The sequence below is a fragment of the Peromyscus californicus genome, unplaced genomic scaffold (genome assembly GCF_007827085.1).
Source record: "Peromyscus californicus insignis strain IS unplaced genomic scaffold, ASM782708v3 Scaffold_3__1_contigs__length_106647218, whole genome shotgun sequence".
Classification (NCBI taxonomy): Eukaryota; Metazoa; Chordata; class Mammalia; order Rodentia; family Cricetidae; genus Peromyscus; species Peromyscus californicus.
Window position 1 is genome coordinate 1,455,697 of NW_026294551.1, and position 22,153 is coordinate 1,477,849.

At 53.3% G+C, this 22,153-nt stretch overlaps 2 protein-coding genes across 8 annotated transcripts in view; one reads left to right on the forward strand and one right to left on the reverse strand.

The window, feature by feature from the left end:
• The first annotated feature begins 161 nt into the window (after positions 1-161).
• Positions 162-2,902, forward strand: Cenpx (centromere protein X). 3 transcript variants are annotated; one of them, XM_052757155.1, is made up of 5 exons: positions 162-203; positions 1,956-2,007; positions 2,093-2,146; positions 2,348-2,436; positions 2,519-2,902. In XM_052757155.1, the coding sequence occupies exons 1-5, from the start codon at positions 177-179 to the stop codon at positions 2,531-2,533; spliced, it is 237 nt and encodes a 78-aa protein (XP_052613115.1). In that variant the 5' UTR covers positions 162-176; the 3' UTR covers positions 2,534-2,902. The 3 variants fall into 3 exon arrangements, with proteins under 3 accessions (XP_052613115.1, XP_052613116.1, XP_052613114.1); XM_052757156.1 differs by lacking the exon at positions 162-203 and adding an exon at positions 211-456; XM_052757154.1 differs by lacking the exon at positions 162-203 and having other exon boundaries at positions 465-2,007.
• Positions 2,903-4,292: 1,390 nt separating this feature from the next.
• Aspscr1 (ASPSCR1 tether for SLC2A4, UBX domain containing) overlaps positions 4,293-22,153 on the reverse strand; it is a 40,292-nt gene continuing 22,431 nt past the window's right edge. For 4 of the 5 annotated variants that reach the window (XM_052756051.1, XM_052756052.1, XM_052756055.1 and 1 more), the window contains 9 exons: positions 11,836-11,975; positions 11,561-11,642; positions 10,715-10,781; positions 10,007-10,069; positions 9,577-9,629; positions 5,034-5,085; positions 4,732-4,801; positions 4,485-4,660; positions 4,293-4,395 (listed from right to left, as the gene is read on the reverse strand). In XM_052756051.1, coding sequence (XP_052612011.1) covers positions 4,382-4,395; positions 4,485-4,660; positions 4,732-4,801; positions 5,034-5,085; positions 9,577-9,629; positions 10,007-10,069; positions 10,715-10,781; positions 11,561-11,642; positions 11,836-11,975 — 717 coding nt within the window. In that variant the 3' untranslated portion in view covers positions 4,293-4,381. Of the gene's footprint in view, positions 4,396-4,484; positions 4,661-4,731; positions 4,802-5,033; positions 5,086-8,353; positions 8,518-9,576; positions 9,630-10,006; positions 10,070-10,714; positions 10,782-11,560; positions 11,643-11,835; positions 11,976-22,153 lie in introns of those variants that run through there. The other variant, XR_008222173.1, reaches the window with a different exon arrangement.

The window sequence follows — 22,153 nt, forward strand, 5'->3', positions numbered from 1 at the left end:
GGAACTGAAGCAGGGCGCTACAACTCATTGGTTGGCAACTCAGGGAAGATGCTGGGGGGAGAGTGGGGGTTAGATGATTGGCTACTGGTCTTGAAGGCGGGACTTCATGGACGCGCTCCACGTTCATTGGTTGGGATGTGGGAGGGTTCCGGAGAGCGCGCACTGAGACTGTGGCCATGGAGGAAACCAGCGGCTTCCGGAAGGTGAGGCCCCCGGGAGTGGTACCAGTTTAGCTTTGGGCATTGCTGATCCCCGCGTGACACTTGTGCAGACTCGAAGTCAGCCTTATCGCTGTGTTCCCGTGTCTTTGGTGGGGGTTCGGCAGCCGGGTGGACCTGGGCAGAGCAGCCCGAGCGCTCTGCGGCTTGGCTGGACAGCGCCGCCCGCAGATCCAGACTGGTGACAAGGAGTCTTCGCAGGAGGGACCACAGGGCCTTTCCCACCCGGCCGATGAGGGTGCGTAGGGCACACTGACGCGAGCCTCCACTGTTTGGGCCAGCGTCATTTCTCAGTGACAAGCAGATATGCAAGGACTCGCCCATCTGCTGGGGGAAACTAAAGCAGAGGTGTTCCGTTCCATGAGTGGTGCGTGAGGTTAGCAGTCGGCTTTTTGTATCAGGCCGGTGCGCGCCCTGTGCGGAGTTCGGGTTCACTCCGCTCAGGACTTGAATAGTTTTGGGGGCTTTGGCCAGATCGGGGTTGCGATCATTCATTGGACTACAGTGACCGGGCTGTCCCAGGAGAGAGTGATAGGAAAGGAGGGACCTGTATCCCAGACTGTGGCCTTCTGGACGAGGAACAGGAGCTTGATGTATCACAGGCTTTTCCCTAATCCTCCCCTCCAGCAGTCACATCCACTCGTTCACTGACTGGCCCGTGGATCTGTAGTGCAGTCCTGTACTGTAGCTTGCTCTCTGACATTCCGCAGCTGGGACCTGTGGAGCCTTTTCTGTTACCTCTCCGGTAGTGTGCAGGGAAAAGACCAGCAGATGGCGCTGTTCTCGCGAAATTATACATGGTCCCTCTGGACAAGTTCACCTGTGCCTTAGACTCATGTCCATTCGCACCTGTGTCCCTCTGCGACGAATGGGTATCATGGCCTCCATGTGACTGATGCTCGTGAATCCAAATTCACCTTCCTCTGTAGGCCACCCACTTCTAGGGTCCTGGGTGTTGCTGCCAACCTATTGCCTTTTTCCAGCCATTCCCCATTCTGTTCTGCACTTGGTAAACTTGAGTGGTCTGCTGGCTTCACAAATTGTAGATTCTCAGGGGTTCTTCGTGTCTCACTTTGGGTGTCCCCACTGAATTCTTAGGTCTGTGGATTCTCACCCTCATCCCCATCTCACATTGCCACCAACCTTTCAGGGTTTCAAACCATCCCTGAAACTTGGCCAATCCGCTGCCACCACCACCACTACTGCTATTGAATCATTACAGCTAGGTCTCGCTAGACCTGGTCAACAGGTGTCTTCATTTACAGCTAGAAATGATTTCCAACTACTTGCCAAAGGAAGCTCAAGGGTTCTCCGCTATCTGTTCAGCTACCCATCCCTCCAGTCACAGTTACTGTGTCTGTCTGTGCAGCAGTAATCCAACCTAGGTAGTGTTGACAGTCAAGGCTGCCCAAGGGGTCAGATTTCCTCAAAGCTGCCACGGCCGATTTTAGGAGCATGTGCCTCCATCCCCCTGGATCTGATAGAGTATACCAGGAATGATGTTCCTGGACTTGTCCCCATCTCTTGTGCTCCCTTGTCCCTATACAAGTCTCTCAAGCCCTTCTTGACAGCCCCTATGACATCCTCCCTCAAAGCACAGCTGGCCTCATCCCCTCAACCTGGTAAGAGGCCCTAGGTTGGCACTGTTTCTAACTGAAAGTTACAGCCATGCTCCATCCAGAACTGATACTTGGGGGACCTGTTGGGAATGGTACTGACTCCCTGCCCTTCCTCCAGGAGCTGGTGAGCAGACTACTGCATCTGCACTTCAGGGATTGCAAGACTAAAGGTTTGGGGCACTAGTGGAGTGGGGAAGAATGTGGGGCCCAGGGAGGAAAGGGAGGCTGTCCCCATAACCCACCCTTTCTCTCCAGTCAGTGGGGATGCACTGCAGCTCATGGCGGAGCTCCTGAGGATCTTCGTAATAGGTGAGCCAAGGGCCCTCACAGCACCAGTAGACAAACTAAGGTTTTTCTCAGCTACTGCCAACCCTAGGTCCTGTCCCTGAAAAACTTACCCAAGAGCCATCTAGGTCCCCTCTGAGGGCTTACAGTAGGTGCAGAGGAGGCCTAACAAGGGCAGGGCTAAAGCTGCCCAGCTTCCCCCAGCTCACTTCAGTGTTTCTCCAGAAGCTGCTGTCCGTGGGGTTTGGCAGGCCCAGGCAGAGAACCTAGATGTTGTGAACGTGGATCAGCTGGAGAAGGTGCTTCCTCAGCTGGTATGTGGGATGCAGGTGGGGCAGCCTGCGACTCTCCAGAGTGGCGCCATGTGATCACTTTGAGCACACCTCTCTTCCATAGCTCCTGGACTTCTAGAAGATTGCACCTGTAACCTGCCAAGTCTCGGATGAATTCACATCAGCACTGACATCTAGTTTCCAAGTTCTCCAGCTTCCAGAGGATGGGAAGATCCCAGCAGCTGTTACCCTTCCCAGCTATTGCCTCTGGGGGTCCTTGTGAGACAGGTGCAGGGAAAGGTGGACCAGCCTGCCCACAGCCACAGCCACCACCACCCCAGCCTTTGACTGTAAACAAACCAGCCACTGGCAGTGCCGCCTTCTTGCCACCTACATCAAAGCTTCTGTGCAGCTTTGTAACCACCTGACCCCCACCCCCAGGATGCCTCCCTGAGCTGTAAATTTGTTCTTACAAAGCAACATCAATAAATCAACACCATCTCTCTGAGGCTTGGCCTTCTTGTTACCATTAATCATCCGAAGTCTAGTTGCTTCAAAGCCTGAGCCCCATGTTCCCTTCCATCCGTCTCAGTAGGACGAAGGCAGAACTCTCAGAAAGGACAGGATAACAAACAGCATGTGTGCACATGCTGCAGTAAAACTGGAGCCTCCACACATGTGGCTGGCTCACTTGGAAAATGTTACTCCTGCCACAGGCCACAGCAACTGCCACTAGTAGGCAGTAGGGTCCAAGGATGTTTCTGTGAATCAGTAACGGTTCACTGGTGGAGGCAGAACCAGGATACTCAAGGTGAGAAGGCTGGAGATCTCTTTTCAGCAGAAAGGGCCCTTAGGCTGTGACCATGTGACCATGCCGAACTGCAGAAAGGCTCTCCTTTAGCCCTGACCTGCCCAATTGCAGTCCGGGTATAGGTAAGGGACAGGCTGTGCCCTCAGAGAGGTGGAGCTGAGTGGCCGCCCTGGAAGCCCAGTCCAGGCTTGAGCCCTCTGATGATCAGGAACTGGCAGGCCAGTTCTCAGGAGACATGCAGGGTATCTTGCTAACCCCTATACATAGTGCCCCCTTAGGTCTTGGGGAGGCACTTAAAAAGGTCCTCTGACTGTCAGTCCAATGTGGGGGACCATGGAGCACCCAAGAGTTAGACACAGTTACCCAGCACTACGGCCCAGAATTGAGAGCCACGTCAGTGGTAGAGGTGGGAGCGGAAGGTCAAGTAGGAAAAGCATGGAGTATGGAGGGACAACAGCTATCCTCACAGGGTCCCGCACAGACGTGAGGGCAACCTCTGAAGGCAATGGTTAGACTGGATGTAGCTGGATGGACGGAGCTGCTCTAAGTGCCTGCAACCCCCACATACACACACAGTAGGTTTCTAGGTCCCAAGCACTGGGGAGCCAGTGGGAGACGGGAGACATTCAGGAAGGAGCTGGTTGGTGGGACACAGAGCTCCAACCAGCTCAAGTAAGTGCTGGAACCGGACCACACTCCCACTGAAGGCATATAGAAAAGGCTATCAGAACACCTCAGGCCAGGCACAGCCAAAGGTAGCTTTGTGGTTAAGTGCCCGCTTCCTCCTCCCTGGTTGTATGCCAGAAGCTTGGAATGACCCCAGGTTGTAGGTAATTTGCCAAGGAGGCTTCCTCCTACATTTCTGTTCATTCAGTAAAGAGGCTAATGAGGTCAGATATAAACGAAGAGGAAGCTGGCCTACCCAGGGTTCTGGCCCTCTCAAGACCTTCACAGATACCTCAGCTTTTTTTAATAGGAACACCCTGTGGTACAGCCAAACTCCCAGGGGTCCACTGGGTAGCAGTGAACAAGACTAAGCTGGATGGAGGCCTAAGGGCCCTTTCTGCAGAAAAGAGAATCAGAGGCCTTGAGAGAAGCGCGAGTCTTTATTCCTGCTCGGGGTGGGTGGGGGTGGGATCCTGTGGCTGATGACGGGCATCTCCAGGCTGGTAGCTCTCACCTCTTGCTGGCTGTGATACAAACACCAGAATGACCACATGCTCCTGGGTTGCTGCCCAGCCACCCTACCCTACCCAGTTAGTCCATGACAGGCAGGCACCTGGCAGCTTCAGCCACTTGGGCACTTTGCCCAGGCTTCTCCTCACAGGCTGGATTGTCCCTTGAACGGGCTCTGGGGGCCCCAGTGCCCCCTCCTCAGTGATTGGCTCAGACTCCAGGGACACAGGGTCAGGGGCTGGCAGCAGAGGTGGGGACCCGGTGGCCCGGGACATACACCTAGGGGTGAGAGGCCAAGGCCAGGTGGTGGGCACAGTCTTGGAGGAGCTCCCAACCCCTCAGGAACTTACCTGGCCACCAGCACATCAGCCGTTGATGGGGAGACGGTGTGCTCTAGAAGTCCAGGTTCCAGGTAGAGACCTTCAGAGGCCAGAGCCCACCCTCAGCCACAGAAGAGACCGACACTCCTCCCACACACTCCAAGTGGGGGCAGTGAGCCTGTGCCCCAGGGAGGTGGGCACTGGGCTGCAGATCCCCCAAGCCCACAGGACCTCTGAGTGAATACCTTCTAAGGAATCTTGCTTTGGGTATCAGGGAACTGGGATTCAGGGTGAGCCCTGTTGGCAGGGGTCAGAAGTGAGGCCTCACTCACCTGTTGGCTCTTCAGCTCCAAAGTGCACAAGGGCCGCAGGGAAGAGGTTTGCCTGCAAGGAAGGCAGGGGGCAGGGAGGGCTCAGAGGCCAGACAGGCAGTGTTCAGCAGGCTCAGGTCTCCCAAAGATGATTCCATCCCTTCCTCTGCCACTCTACCCTCATGGACCACAGGATAGCAAAGCACCAGTTAGGTGCCCCACTTTTCATTTGTGTGAACTATGGTGTCCTCCTTCGTGATCCACTGCCCAGCTGCAGTACCAGTGAATTTTCTGTCAGTCTGGAAGCTCACAGTGCACTTGAGTTTATGGCTCAGGTACACCTTGCTGAGGGGGTCAGAGGAGACACAGGGCTGTTGAGTGAGACTCTGGGTCTACCAGCCTGACACTGTCTAGGAACAAAAGTAGGAGGGAAAGACCTGTGTCACTGCCCCAATAATATACAACTCACGCCACCCCCTACCCCGATTATGCCCCCCAAAATAAGGGTGAGGGACTATGTATGGGCTGGGGCATCTCCACAGTTAGGAATGTACCCAGAACCACTGGGAGACAGGAGTGCCCTAGCAGAACAGGCCCAGGCACGAAGCAAGGGCTGGCTCCCAATATCAGGCTGCTTTAGAGAAGTCAGAAGCTGAAAGATGCTTCCTTGTAAGATACACTGGCCCAGGCAGGGTTGTCACCACTGGACTAAGTAGGAAGCTGGAGCCAGGACCAGCCTAAGCTCCTCCTATCCCACCCAAACAAGGAGAGCTAGTGCTTTGAAAACTCAATTGAGTGCCTGGGATCAAAGCCTCCTTAACCACATCTATCCTAAGGGGGTGGAAGGTATGAGGTTTCTATCCAGGGGACTGGCCCTACTTTCTCGGGCACAGGTGTGGGGTGGGAGCAAGAAGTAGACAGGGTTGCTTCCATTGACACCCTTGGACACAAGGCTCTGAGGCCTCCTTAACAGGGTATGTGACAATACTAGCCCTGAGAGGCCCTAGTATCACACATGAGAATGTTTTCCTCTTTTTCAGCCTCTGTGCCCAACCAGGGGAGAGGGGGGGTTAGGGCTGGGGCTGGCTGACGTGGCCAAAGACTCAGGGCAGCCAGGAGCCTGGCAGGACCTGGGAAGGGGCTGCAGCTGCAGGCTGAGGGCATTCTTTCCATGCGGCTCCAGGCTCCTGTGAGTGCCACAGGCTGGAGGGGTGGGCGGGGTGGGTGGGGTTGGGGGGATGTTAAAAGATTAATAAGAGCAAGCTTCAAAGGCCAGGCCTAGGAACGCTGAAACCTCAGCCTCCAGCCGGCAGCAGAGGGACACAAACAAGGGCGGTGAATGCTTTGAAACGCAATTGTGAGGTCTGCGATCAAAGCACCATGAGAGGAGGCCTGTGGGGTGGGCGGGGGGCTGCCCTAGTGCCCCTGGAAAGGCGCCAGAAGGAAGCCAGGGATCCAAGCAGGGGGCATGGGGAGGACAGTGTTAGAACCTTCCTCAGCCCAGAATGGCTGGCTCTATCTCCCACCAAGGTAGCTCTGCAGGGCCAGGGCTACCTTCTGTACTCACTGCTGCAACTGAGTGGCGTTCCCGGCACACTATGGCCTCACTCTTTCTAACACTTCTGGGATCCTGGCTGGCACACCCACAGGATCTTATCTGTTTTCTGCCACCACAGTCAAGGGGGCTCCCTTGGACGTGACTGAGGAGGCAGCTGCCATGTGGCAGCGCCAAGGCTGGACCCTTACCCGACAGTGCTTAGGAATCTCAACGAGGGCCAGGGAGAACCCAGAACACCAAGAGAGGAAAGGCCAGCTGTGGGCTCTGTCCCCACACTGCCCACACCCAGCCCTAGATGAGGGAAAGGTGAGGGCAGTGGACTTGTTTACATCAAGGCTAATCAGTTTTCAGAGGAGGCTGGGCCTTCACATAAACCCTAGTGGACCTCTCCCTGCAGCTTGGTCCCCTGTGACAGTGTGAACTTCTGTCCTCTCCAGGACCACAGACAGGAACAGCCACCACTTTGGTTCCTAACCAAAAGCAAGGCTGCCACCTTCCTCTTTCTCTCCAGGACCAAAAAATCCTGTAAGAGGGCAAGGCTGCCGCCCCTTGGGGGTTTTGCATTCTCCAGCTGCCTGACCACACACCAGCCATTGCCAGGGTCCAGTCTGTTCAAGGGAGGAAGCAGCAGGAAAGTGGCCTGAACTCCATGATAGGGACAGGGAAATCCCTGGTTGGGGGACTCACTGGTTCCCTCACAGGCTGGGTCTCGGCTGACTCAGCTGGAGGTACAAGGAGTCCTCTGGGCCTTGCTCAGTTCTGTCAGCAGCAGAGTCTAGGGCCTGCCTCACTGCTCGCCTCTTCCTCTTTCTCTTTCTGAACTTGCAGATGGGATACCCTCTAGCCTGGGGCAGGAATTCAGGAGAGCATGGGAGGGAGTCCTCTCCCACAAGGGGGCCCTCTAGGACCCTAGGACCAGCTCCTAGGTGAACTCATCCTCTCTGTTACCCATCAGTGCCTGCCCAAAACAAAAACCCTTGCCCATTTGCTTGGGTTTCTGGGGTCCCAATGGAACAAGGGGCAAGTGGACAGAAGACCATCCCAACCAACAAATGGGATTCCACCCTCTGCTCACTCCACAGCCCCCCATGGGCCACTCTGCCCCACACTGGAACTTAACACTGACCAGGACTCCAACCAAGCTCTAATCCATTCTCTCTATCCCCAGCACACACACACACACACACACACACACACACACACACACACACACACACACACACACACACACACAGAAGCAGTGGGACAGGCCTGATCACCTGACCACAAGTTTCAAGCTACAACCCTCCCCCTAGACTCCCAGGACTACAGAGAGCTTCAGGGAAAGGGATGAGGGTAGCAAATGACCAGCAGTTCCCAGCATACACCAGAAGGCAAGAAAGACCAGACCTCTCCAAGCTTCAGACAGTACAGAAGGCTGGTGGGGCTGGGCACAGGGTCCCTAGGCTTCCCCCGCTTTGACTGACTCCCCCCCCCCCTGTGGTACCAACAAAACAACCACTGATCTCCAAAGCCTGGAGCAAGGAGGTGGGCTGGGGCAAAAAAGGGAGACTAGGGCTCAGGCCCAGGAAGCTTACAGTGCCAACAGGGCTCTGTTCCCACCTTTTTGTGGTTTTAGTCTTCCTTGCCCCCACTGCCCTTAGAAAGCCCTTGTTCTCCTGGGCCAGTGGCATCCCCTACATGCACCCCTTATGGTCTACTGTGGACCACCCCTGGGCAGGAGAGCCCAGCCCTGCCAGAGACAGAAAGCTGCAGCTTCCAGGGATGCTGCCTGCTCACCTACCGGAGGGGGGCAGGCTTCTTTCCCTCAGCAGCAGGCAGGGATGCCACCCCTTGGGAGGCCCTGTGGCTCCAGACAGAGCTGACGGATGAAAGGAGACGGCTGCTGGTAGCAGGGGCAGAGTGTCACCAGGAATCAGGCAAAGGCGGATGAGAGGCACCCTGGGGCTTTGGGGGGGGGGTGCATGTGAATCCCAACTGGGGGAGGGGACTGGGCACTGGCCCTCAATCCCAAAGCGTCTTCCAGATTCAATGTTTATCAACAGGCTGGGCCAGGGAGGTAGGGAGGGGCAGAGATGAAGGAAGAGGGCCGGCGCCTGGAGGTTCATAAGCCAAGAAGGGAATCACAGGGTCACAGGCCCACTCTGGGGTACCTCCCTACTTTCCGTTACTCCAAAGCCATGTGGCTCCACTTCTTCCCTCAACAGCCCCTGGTGAGCTTCCAGCTTGCAGGCCTGCTTGCTCCCAGCCCGTCCCAGCTCCCAATGGTGGCAGCTCTCGGCAGCCAGTGGAGCCTGTCACCCCCAACCCAGACCTTTGTAGAGGCCTTCAGGCGCCTCTGTTGTTAATTAAAATATCTGAAGACTTTGAAAAGGAAACCATTAGGCCAGAGGGGCTAGGGAGGCCCCAGCTGCTCTCCCAGAGGCGAAGGACAAGGCATTCATTCCTCCTGGCTCTGCAGGGCACAGGGTCAAGTAGCCTCTGCTTTAGAGCTCTCTGGAACTCTAGAGGCCCCATGGAAAAGCCTGGGGCCAGCCATGGTATTCCTACCAGAGACCAGCAGGGGTCCAGGGGAAAGGATGAACCCAGGAGAAGGTGGCAGAGATAAGGGCCAACAGCAGCCAAGGACCCCAGCCCTCTCGGGGCTCTGTACTACTCCTGGACCAAGGTGCCAAGCCCCTTCCTCACCCAGATACTAGGGGGCTGGTGTCACTCAGCAGCCCAGGGTCCAGGACCTCCAGGCGGCCCCAGATGAGGACAGCAGGCCAGTTAGTTGGGCAGGCCCATCCCCACCCCGGGGCCAGGCAGGAAGCGGAGGAGGTTGGAAAGCCCTGTCAGAAACAACTTCAGAGGCACACTGCTCCCTCTGAATTTACCGGCTCTAAAAGGCTTTATTACCCACCCGCAGGGCCTGCCAGGGCGCTCCTTCCCAACCCAACCACAGCATGGCGCCCTGCCCTCCCAACACAGCCAGCCCCAGCAGCACCCTTGTGAGGCAATTGGTACCTGAAAGAGAGTCAGCGTGTGGTCATCCAGGACCATTTTGGGAGGAGCGATGACTGTGGAGAGAGGGGCTGTCTTTCAGGACACTGGCAGCCCCCATACCTCAGTGCAGACAGGCCTCAGTAGGAACTTGTGAAAAGTCTCTCAGGTCACAGGCTGTCCTCCCACCTCTGCTGCTCAAAGGGGTCCTCACCACCCTGGGGACAGCTATGCTCCTGCATCCACGGCCTCCCTTACAGCCTGAGCCACAGGGTGGGACTGGGAAAGAGGCCAAGCTGGGGAGCTGGGCACTGACACTCCCTCCAAGGGACCACAGGGTTGGGTAGCCAGACAAATCCCAGCCCAGAGAGGAGGTCACACCTTACAGACTAAAAAAGAGGGAAGAGGGTCGGTGCCAGATGAAGCGGAGGCAGGATGAGGGGCAGAGACTCACACAGGTAAAAGGAGAGCTCAGGGTTCCCCAGGTGGCTCCGAACGAAGTCTCGCAGGTCCCCCACTGTGGAGAAAGGGGAGCGTCAGCAGAGATGACTCTTCTAACACTCACTGCTCAAGGTCCTGCTGGGAACCTAGAGACATCAGCCCCAGGGCTATCCTGGTAATGCAGACTCGGCATCCACCTTGTTGGTAGATGCTAAGCCCTAGATGTGGGGTTCAACAGTGTATTCCCCACCTTCCTAGATGGTCAGCCATCCTGGATGGACCACAGTACACACTGCTTCCAGGATCCGTATTCTGAGGCAGGAGTGTCCTGCCTACTGAGGACCCAACTCCTCAACCTGAGCTCTTCAGGGCTCAGGCCTAGAACTACCTCACCCTCCCTGTCGCAACACAGACCGCGGCTCTGATGGCTCTGATGCCTTCTTCTGAGAGGCTTCCTACCTGCTCATGTCCAAAACACTCAGGATCATGAGTTCTGGGGATAGGACAGAGGACTGTGAGAAGAACCAGCCCAAGTCCTCAACTGGGTCTGGATCCACAAACGCTGCAACTTCAGAGCCATTTGAGTGTCACGGAGAAAGAGAATGGCGGCCTGCAACTACCCCATCTTCCTAGAGTTCCAAAGGTAGAAACTGTAGTCTTGTGACTTAGAACCACCCAATAGGGGCACAGTGGCCCTCCCCAGGCTACTACAGGCACTCACCAGTCTCACTAGGGCGGAAGAAGCCCTGCAGGATGTAACGGTCAGGGAACAGCACCCTCAGTGCTACCTGTGCAGTAGGAAGGAACAGTCAGGGCTACACCCAGCACAGGGAGGGGTCTCATTACTCGGTTCCCACTACAGGAACTGTCAGTTACCCCAGGCCAGGGTTTCCCCACAATCCTCAATACATCTGCTCTACAAGGAAAAGGAGCCAAGTGCCCAAATGTATGGACATATGCACTCTAAAAGCTCACTAAGCTCAGCATGGTGGCACACTCATGAATTAAAGGTCATTGCTGCCTATAAAGTAAATTTGAAGCCAGCCTGGACTACATGAGCCCCTATCTCAATGGATGGATGGATGGATGGACAAATGAACAAATTCATATAGTACAACCTGTGTATACTTTCAAATCTGCTCTGTTGGCTGGGTGCGGTGATGTATATTTGGAATCTCAATGCTCAGGAGGTAGAGGCAGAACACTAAGTTCTGAGCCCACCAAACACCAATAACAAAACAAAAATGAAGATTTTTCATCACAGGGTTAGAGAACAGGCAATGGGGTGGAGCACTTGCCCAGAATGTACAAGGTCAAGTTCAATTTTCAGGACTACAAAGAAAAAAAAAGCTTCTCATCCTAAAATGCTGAGGGATTAGCTGGCCATCCTGACCCTCAAGTACACAAACCTGCCATGACACCTACTCAACCAGGGAACACATGCCCTATACGGTGGTATGGGCTATGCAAGCCTGGGGCTGCCTAAGCTGTGGACCACCTGTGGGCATGTTATAGTCACTTGCTGGGGTGTGTCCTCCGCAGGGAACTTAAGGACCTCCTTGCTTACCTTTGGGTAGCGTTCCAGCTTTTCTTTCATCTGAGCCTCCCTGAAGGCCTTGGTCACTAAGGGGGCTTCTTCGAGGCGCTTCCTGTGGTGAAGAAGGCCAGGTCCCAGTCTCTCAACCAAAAAGCTCCTCACCCTGAGCCTCAAAAACAACTGGCTCCCCCTTGCTCTCCAAGATCTTAAGGGCTATTCTCCCCCAAGAGGGTAGGAAGAGACCAGAGTGAAGGTCAGCATGGATGAAAGCCATGAGAGATGACTACAGGGCCAGGGGCACCCACCGCTCACTCTTGAGCTGGGCTAGGCGTCTCCTCACATCATCCACAGTCACTTCAAAGAACTCGTCAGGTACCTCTGCTGGCCAGGGCTGCAGCAAGTCCTCCAGATCAGGGTGGCACACTACAGGATCTCGGTCAACGGGCTATGAACAGAGAAACTCAGTTGATAAGGTTTCAGCTGTGTGTGTGTGTGTGTGTGTGTGTGTGTGTGTGTGTCAGCCCCCACAGTTGGAATAGCATGCAGACTCTCCATCCCAGCTCACCATTTCACAGCCTATGTGTAACATAGGGCCAGAGTAGGGCTTTGGACAGCAGTATTTAGAAGAACTGATGTCAGCCCTCAGTGGGCATCAGTGCTGCCCATGGGAACTGAACTACAGGGCAACCCAGGAAATGTCCTAACAGACTTCTTGCCTCAGTGGAAGAACCTCAAGATCAGGATGCCAACTTGAGGAGGTGCACCCCAGTTGGAGGCCACGTCAGGGGTTCCAGAAAGGAGGAACAGTAGAAGCCACCAAATTAGAGCGTTGGCAAAAACTCCAGCCAGCTGCCCCTAATGCCCTCTCTCGGCCGCAACCCCAAAGCCAGGCTGACTCCACCTCTCCCCTGGGGAGCAAGCTGGCCCTCCCTCTGCCCACCCAGGGACAGAGGAAGGGACAGTGTCACTCCTAATTGGCATCAATGGCAATGAAAATTACAAGGCAGGCCCAGTCCATCTGTGGTGCCCAGGAGGGTGGGATACCTCCTCTGTGCTAGGGCCACCCCATGGAGCCAGGCCTGACCAAGGTGCCCAGTTGGGCTGGCAGAGCCCATGTTGGGTCCTGTCCTGCAGACAAAATAGCTGTAATGCCACAATCCAGACCCTGAAATGTGACAACCTGGGGACAGGTCGTCTGACTCTAAGAACAAGCTTCCCCTTCTTGCTCTCAAGGCAGGGCCAAGCCACATGTCATCCCTCTAAAGATGGCTTCAGGCCCAGGGAGGTTGACCCTGCCCAGGACCAAGGAACTCACCCTCAATACATCCACACTGAGTGTATTTTGATGTATATCTGTCCCAAATGTCTCCTGGGAAGTCCTCCCAATAACTACTGTCCATGGACACCAGATCTCTATAATCTACCAAGTTTTACCATATTGCTCTAGCCATAGAGCCCATCTGACCTTGGGCTACAGAGCTAAGAAAGATTGGCTGAAGCCTGCACAGGGGTCCACAGGTGGCTAGCCAGGGCCCTAGGGGGCTGCTCCTTCAAAGCCACTGAGGGCAGTCTGCTCCAGAGGTCTTTCTAGCATGATGCTAGGCGCCAGGCTGCCCCCATGGCCACAGTGCCTGCATTCCAGCAGGGCCACAAGCTTGCCCAGGCTCCAGGGGGAGGGCAGAATGCAACAGTGTCCATGGACAGCCAGTCTAGGCTGGGTGGTGGCAACCTGGGATCCAAAGGCAAATGTAGCCTTGGGCACTCAGGCTCAAAGACTGGAGGAGCTTAGAGACAGGCTTTCTTGCTGCCAGTTCTGGACCCTCCCTAGGTACAGCCTGGGGGCAGCAGGGAGGACAATGGATTGCTAGCTGCTTCCAGGACAGGGGACACAAGGGACATCGGCACCACATTGCTCAGGGACTGTTGAATTTTAATCAGAAAAATAAAACTGGCTTCTTTCATTGTTTTGGACCCTCCTTCTGATTCCTATCTACTCAGGAGAACTGTCCACCACAAAGCACTAGGAGTCCAGTGACCAGAAGGACAGAACCAAGAGCCCACTCAGGACAGCTCTGCACCATCTTAAGGGCACTAAGGCAAAGGGTCCACTGCACCTGCTGGCAAGGATCGAGCTAAGTGAGCAGCTACAGAAGGGTCCAAGCCTCTAGAATTTTCCATGGTACCTCACAGGGTCTGCACTGGGCTGGTAGGAAGCATCACATTGTCATCAGTGGCAGCCAGGGAACACAGAACAGAATGGAGAAACTCCATCAGTCCCACAGTCCTCTCAAGACAAGCTCATCCCAGAGCTGCTGGGCAGGGAGGTTGCAGCAAGGCAGTCACCAGCATGGAGGCCACACGGCTACCCCAACCCCCCTGGACCCTGTTTACTTGGGATACTCTCAGTGCCCGGCTCCCAGCTGCCGTCCTGCCAACATTGACGGTTTTACATTCGATTCCCACCCTAGGTGTACTTATAGAAATGTTTGTAGATAGAGAACTCGAATCTGGAGATGAGACATCAGAGAAAAAGAAAGCTCACAGTGACAGCTATCAAGGACAGTCACGCCTGACAAGGCCAGTGAGACAGAGCATCACTGAGGCCTGAAGGACAGAAAGGGACTGTCCTGCCATTCTTCCAGCTAAAAGGGTGCTAAAATCCAAGATAATGTCTTAGAACCACAGTATGTTGTGGGGAGGACACACAAGGCTGTGCTCCATTGGGCTGGGGCTGGGAGAGGGCTGGAGGGAAGCTAAAGGCCTCCTGGTAATCACAATGAGAAGCTTGGGCAGGAGGCTCCCAAAGACAAGCCAGTCACATAGCCTACTAAAGGAATAGGGAGCTCAATGTGAAGGGCCTCCCAAAATGCCTTTCCCCAGCAGGCCTGTGCATGTTGGGCCCAAGTCCTCAGAATAAGCCTACAGGGTCAGGGCATATTATGGTTGCTATGTGACTGGTAAAGAAACTGAGGTACAGAGTGCCTGAGGAACAGCTGGCTTGGGAGTACAGACACCCAGGACAAGGGCGGAGGGCCTCCCTGTTGTCTGTGGGGCTGTGATGGATGGACATCAGGATGAAAGACCCCTTACTAAGCCTGTACAGGAGGCTTTGATTCCTGGGAACCCAGCAACACAACGGATTCTGAGGCTTAGCTAGCAGTGAGGGTCTTGTACACTGACCAGAAAAGAGACAAGGTGAGCAGGAGATAGCCCAAAGAGCTGAGCAGGGCAGAAAGCAGCAGCCTCCCATTGCCCATAGCCCGAGACTCCACCACACCTGACCCCAAGCAGCTAGGAGCTAGGATACAGGAGGCACATAGGAGAGCCCCTAAGAAGCAGGCTGAGTACTACTAAGAGCAGTGTCCAGGCTGGAGCCACCCCAGGGTCAGTGGGAAGTAGGGAGTAAAGGACCATGCCAAGCACAGAGCCTTTGGGGGAAGGGCTCAATATAACCTGGCCTGGCCAATCATAGACACCTTACTCATATCAGAAATGGCCCTGCTGAAGTTTCCTTTTTTGACAGTGATTTTCCAGGACATGATGACAGATGAAAAAAAAATATGAACACTATTTAGAGATGACCTCAATCTCAGATTTTCCAGCTTCTCCATGAACAGCGGCCGCCTGCCCCCTTTGCTGCTCTTCCTCAGCCCAGCCGGCGCTGACAATGGCTTTGGTGAGAGGGAATGTGAAGCGTTTCCCCTTGAGGCTTTGAGCTTAAATGAATCACTACAAGAGGGATGCAGGCCAAACCTCTGAGTTACTCACAGGGCTCAGCCACCCTTGGGAGGGAGGCGCCTGAGCACATGGACACCATCAAAGGCCCTGGACGGCACAGCAGGAGGCAGCTGTGCCAGAGTAGAGGCCAGGCTGATTCAGGCTTGGGAATAACACAGAGCGATGCTGCTCTTCTCCAAGATGCCAAGACACCTATGGAGAAGCTCAGCCCGATACCCTGACAGTGATCCTAAGGCAGGTCTCCATTTTCACAGTCTTCTCTTAACGGTTTAGCTTCTCTACTGTGGATCTGAATTACTTCCACCTCAAAGAAATGACCAAGCCTTTTTTAAAAAAAGAGAGCACAGCCAGGCAGGGTGGCGTACACCTTTGATCACAGCACTCAGGAAACACAGGCAGGCAAATCTCTTCAGTTCAAGGCCAGCCTGGTCTACAGAACCCGGGACAGCCAGAGTTACACAGAGAAACCCTGTACTAAAAAAAAAACAAAATAATAATAATAATAATGGCACAGTTGCAAACCCTGAGCCACAGCAGTGGAGCCTGAGCATTTTGGAGCATTTTGCCAAGGCCTCATAGACATCTATCATCTCCCAAAAAGTAATTAGCTAGATTAGTGAAGCTGGAGCACAGCCTGGCCAGGCTGGCAGCTGCTCCTGGGGGTTCAGGAAAAATGAAACTCCATGCTGGATCTGGTGGCACACACCTTTAATCTCCGTACTCAGGAGGCAGAGGCAGAAGGACTTCTATGAGTTCAAGGCAAGTCTGATCTACATAGTGAGTCATAGGCCAGCCAAGGCTCCACAGTAAAATCCTGTCTAAAAGATAAACATCCAAGATAGGATTGAACACTGGAACATGCATACAAGACAGACTGGGAGTCCAGGTGAAACAAGTGGGGGTACTTTCTGCACTGGACCATTCCCTACCATACTTGCCCAGTGAACAGTAAGCCCTGGAGTTACTCAGTAAAGCATAAGCACCTGCAAAAGCAACCGGACGGGGAACTCGGAGGGACAGCTCAGCAGCTGAGATCATGTACTGCTCTTACAAAGAACCAACGTTTAGTCCCCAGAACTCACGCTGGATGGCTCGTAACCACCTGGAACTCCAGCTCCAGGGATCCAACATCCTCTTCTGGCATAAGTGGGCACTACACACATTTACACATACTCACACACAGACATGCACATATATACATTATTGAAAATAAAAATAAGCTGAGTGTGGTGGCACATGTCTTTAATTCCAGCACTTTAGGAAGGAGGTAGAGGCAAGGAGTTTTCTGTGAATTTGAGACCAGCTTGGTCTACATAGTAAGTTCCAGGACATCCAAGGCTACATAGTAAGACCTTGGTTCCTAAATAAATAAATACAAATAAAAATCTTTAAAACAAAACAAACAAACAAAAGCCCAGACACTTAGTTGGCCACTGCAAAGTCTCTGAACCATCTGCCGGCAAACCTCAGTGGACTTTCCAATTAAGGCCTGGCCTGCAGCTCTCAAAAAAACTGAGCTTAGTCCTCATAGCCTAAAGGTTATCCATAAATACCCAAGCACAGCAGGGCCCATGGCCAGCCTATGAAGATGACAGAAACAGGAGCCCCTAGGGCAGATAATAGCAACATAGAGTCCCTATCCATGGGCACCAGACTCCAGCCATCCAGACACCTGCCACCCTGCTCTGCCCTGTTCAACATTCATGGGTCCAAGTAGGTATTCTCACCAAGTTTGGCACAACAACCCACTTCATACTTCCCAAACACCCCTACAGACTCCTTCCATCCCCATTAGTACTAACTAGCCAGCAGCCCAGGGTGCAGAGGGTGAAGGCCAGACTGTGAGCAGGGCATGTGGGGCAGACTCGAAGGAAATCCCCAGAAGGGGAGGGGCAGGCACCAGGGGCAGCCAGTCCTGCCCAGGAGGACCCAGGGCCTTTGATCAGGGTTGGCCCCTGTGCCAGCTGCTGGGGAGGCCGCAGGCATGGGGGGGTGTGTGCTGTGATCGGCCTGCAAGTGAGCTAGAGCTACAGGGCGGCCTCCTGGGCTGTGGAGGGACTTCAAAGGACATGGCCAGGGGGCGCCGGGCAGCCCCAGCCTCTCCCAGAGCTCGGTTCTGATCGCCAGTAAAACTACCTTCTAATAATTAATGTCTGACATCAAAGGCAGGAACCGCCAGGCTCTGTGAACCATCCTGGGCCTCAGAGAGGACCTGCCTGTATTTTATCCTGTCTCTTTCTTCTGAGTCTTTATTTAAATCCAAAAACCACACACAGGCAAAACATTAATGGGAAACTTGGAAACTCTTTTTGATTACTAAAGTGTACCTTTGAAGTTCCCCAAAAAAGTTCTGTTTTGTTCCCGTCCCCCTCCCCCCAAGACTGAGTAGGGACACAAAGCAGATGCATGTGGCCAGCCAGCCCTCTGGGTGTGGGGCTGTTGGTGACAAGAAGCGCAAGGCAGAGGGGGAGGGGGGGGGAACACGCTCCACAATCAATCAGCTGCCCAGGCTCCCAGATCAAAGGCTAGAGGAGCACAGGCAGAGCACACGCACCCTCCATGGAACAACCCCTGCTGGCTGGGGGCCCTGGGTTCAGTGCTTAGGGCTGTGCTGGGATCCTGACACAGGGACAGTGACTGCCTGTCTGGCACGCTGACCAGGACAGCTGCTTTGAACTGCTGCACCCACTACACTACACAATACAGGAAATGGGGTTCAGTTGGCATGCAAGGAGCAAGAAGCTGAAGGCTGGCACCTTTAGGGTGGGAGAAAGACACACTACCCCGCCCCTTAAACAGAGATGGCCACAGCCCTGGAACCAGCTATCCCTAGCCACATGAATCTGCTTTCAATCTGACTCTGGACGCAGGAACTTCATACTAGTCAAACTTCATAGGGTTCCTAATGATCAGCAAGGTTCCTAATGATCAACAAGTTCCTTATGAATCAGCAAGTTCCTAATGATCACCATGGTTCCTAAAGGAGAAGTCAGGTGGTGCCACCATCCTCTCCATTCCAGGATGAATTACTCCACAAGGACAGTTTTGGGGTGCAGGGCCACCATGAGCAAACAGATAAGCAAGGCACTAAAGAGGTAGACAAAAGTGACCCCGCACCCCTATGGATACAGGTAACCAGCCCCCACCCTCTCAGATGTGGAGACAGGGGACAAGAGTGAAAGCCCCAAGCACAAGTGTCTAGATAGGAGGTAGTCAGGCTACTGGCACCAACACTATGACCTGGCCACTGGCCGCCCAAGTAATGTCCCTGAGCAACAGTGACGGCCCCACAGTAGTGGGCTCAGAGCACCTTGTCCTTTGTTCTAATACACACGATCATGCCCTCAGCTCCAAAGTCATGAACTGTCCTCAGAGCCACTGGGTGAGGGGCCACAACAGAGTCTGAGATTCCCTCTGCATGATGGCGACAGGACCAAGGTAGCACAGCTCCCATAGTAATGGGCACAGGAGCTAAGCAGGTGAGGTCTGGACCAAGCACCACACAGGGAGGTCTTTCCTCAACACACATTGGCCACCTTGGGAAACAAGGTGGGATGCCAGGATTAGCCATAAAGATAAAACTCTCTGAAAAAGGCACATCATCCAGATGAAGTGCCTTCCAAGAAGTGGGAAATTTGGTTTTGTTTGCTATAAAAATAAAACTCCATGGACAGAAAAATCATCAAATGAAAAGGTCAACCTCACCCAATTTACAAAGGGACTGTCAGTATCCTAACACCAGCAGAACATTTGGGAAAGGAGAGTAGGTTCCACAGCTAGGCCTGCCTGAGCTGGCGTGCATGCTGGCTAGGCCCTGGGCCAGCTGGGCTGTTTTCACCCCCTCCCTGTGTCTGACGCGGGACTCTTCTGGTCTCCAGCCTGTCCTAGGGCTGCCCATGGCCTCATCTACCTCCTCCAAAGTCCAAAGGTGCCTTGACCATCTCATTCTGGACAGGATGCTGAGGCAATGGGTTCTACCTATGGTGGGAGGGTGCAAGCAGACAAAGCCCAGGCAGGGACAGCCAGGACAAGTCAGCCGAAGGGTCAGAGAGCCCTCCAGAGGTAGGACCTGAAGAAGCCACGCCATGATGCCATGCAAGTGCATTCAGGGTTACCCACATCACAGGTAATGCACAGGGGGGGAAAAGCCTTGAGAAGCACAGGCTGCACAGCTGGACAGGGCCCGCAGCAGGCAGCACTGACCTTCCAAGACTGATGTCCTCTTTGGTAACTACTACTACCTCTAAGAGTTAGGGAACAACTATTTGCTCTTGGTATATCACAACCACAGGCCATCCTGGAGCAGACTTAGCCCAGGAGTCATGGCATAAAATGAGCAGTGATGCCTAGGTCTGTGGCAACAGCAGTAAGGGGCTGTTGTCTGAGTGAAGAGGAGTCTTGAGACCCTCGCCTAGGAGTCCAGCCATTACTCTTTGTCCTGCCCTCCAACTGCACGTGGTCTTGAAGTCTTGAGAGGCGCTAGAGTGTATAGAAGGTAGAATGATAAGGAAAGGTGGGACTCCACTGAGGCAGCTTTTGTAAGGTCCTTAGCCATGCTGGGGCAAAACCTTTCCGTGATACAATTGCTCTTCCATTTGTAACCCTTCACTGATGGACTCGTTCCTTTGTTCAGGGTTATATAAGGGGTGAATAAACTGCTCTACACATTGCCCCTGGAAAAGCCACACAACATCAGGGCATAGACAGGGACCAGCCCCAGTTAATATTAAACTTTTTTGATTCCCAGGCTGGACAAAGAATGAGGTGGGGGAAAAAGCACAGCTTGTCAGCCTGTCTCCCCTGTGATTACAAATGCAAAGGTCAGAAATAAAACAGTTAACCTAAACTTACATGTGGCTGAAAATGGAACACATCACTGGTACCTGACCCTGAAAGAAAGAATGGCTTGACCCAAATTTACCCCAAATCTCAAAAATGAGGGCTGAAGACGACAGCACTCACAGACCCACCAGAAAAAGCTGCCTGCAAACCAGGCACAGTGGCACATGCCTTTAATCTCAGAACTCAGGAGGCAGAGGCAGGCTGATCTCTGTGAGTTCGAAGCAGCTTGGTCTACAGGGTGAGTGCCAGGACAGCCAAGGCTACACAGAGACACCCTGTCTCAAAAAACCGAAAAAGAAAAAAGCTGCCTAGGGGCTGGAGAGATGGCTCAGAGGTTAAGAGCACTGGCTGTTCTTCCTGAGGTCCTGAGTTCAATTCCCAGCAACCACATGGTGGCTCACAACCATCTGTAATGAGATCTGGCTCCCTCTTCTGGCCTGAAGGGATATACGCAAGCAGAACACTGTATACATAATAAATAAATAAATTTAAAAAAAAAAAAAAAAGAAAAAGAAAAAAGAAAAAAACTGCCTACAAACCTCAGCACCTATATCTGAAGAGAAAAATCTTAGAAAACTCAGGAGTGACACCTTAGCTTGACAAAGGTTGTTAACAGTGACGTCATAGAACGGTCCCTAAGGCCAAGGCAAGGTTTCCACGAGGATTACCATGACTCAACAGTAGAGACACAACAAAGAACAGAGACAAGATGGGTCTGACATAAAAAAACAAGCCCAAGATGGTCAGAGACCCCAAAAGAAATGAAGACAGACTTCCTGGAACTAATAAAGGGGTCATCTGTGACAGTGTAGCAGGAACTCTGATATTATTCAGCATACCACAAAAGTAATCTTAAATGTCCAAGTGCTACGTTAAAGGCTAGAACAAGACAACTAACTGCACAGAAGAAAATGTGAAGTCCACAGCTGAGGTGGCACAACAATGTGAAGACTAATTCTCCCCAAAGTAAACAGAAACTCAGTATGACTCCATGCAGCATCCAACAGCAGTTTCTCAGGAACTTGGCTAACATCCTGAAAACGATTTGGAAGGATAAAGTCCTTGAAGAGACATGTCACTTTTGGCAAAGAGAAGCAAGGAGGGGACTCGCTCTGGCAACCATTCCAAGATGAGCCTAGGCTAGAGCCAGCAGGGAGCCACTGGAGGGAGAGCAGCCCTCCAGACTGGATGTCACCGGGACAGAGCAAGCAGGAAGCTGTGTAGCTGAAGGCAGTGCTAGGAAACTGGTTAGAACAGAACACTCAGTGGAAACCCAGAGAATCCATCTCATACTCTGTACATAGGACAAAAACTAACCCATGGAGTCCGAGGAAATCAATGACATCACCTGGTAACTCTGAAAGCACAAAGATCGAGAGAAAGGGTTCCACAGGTCCAAGCAGCGATCCTAGGCTTTCTCTGCAATAAGGGACACCACCATCACAGTCACAATGGCTCAACTAACACAGCCCCACAGGCCAGGAGTAAGGAAAACCAAAGTGGCTGAAGGACATCCGCAGCATGAAGGCAAAGCTCAAGCTAAGAACTCGGGGAGGAATGTGCTCAACCACACTGACCAAAGACACAGTGTCAGGAAACGCAACTCTAAGTACTCAGCCCTCAAGAGTACTTTCTGCTCTTGCAGAGGACCTAAGTTTGAATCTCAGCACCCATATCTAGCAGCTTACAATTGCCTACAGCTCCAGAGGATCCAATGCCCTCTTCTGGCCTCATGGTACTTACACTCAAATGAACATACACACAAACACATACATACACAATTAAAAATAAAATACATCTCTCTCTCTCTCTCTCTCTCTCTCTCTCTCTCTCTCTCTCTCTCTCTCCACCCATCTCATTGGCAACTGTTAAATGTAGCCAACAGCCCAAGGCACTGAGGAGCTATAAGGCTGCAGGCTGGTAGGAACCATGTCAAGATATTGTCAGCATGCACAGCAGTACTGGGATCCAAAAGCGTGCTGGGCGGGAGGGAGATAGGCAATGAGGAGGGTCAAACCACAGAGTGTAGGGGGGGTCTCCCTA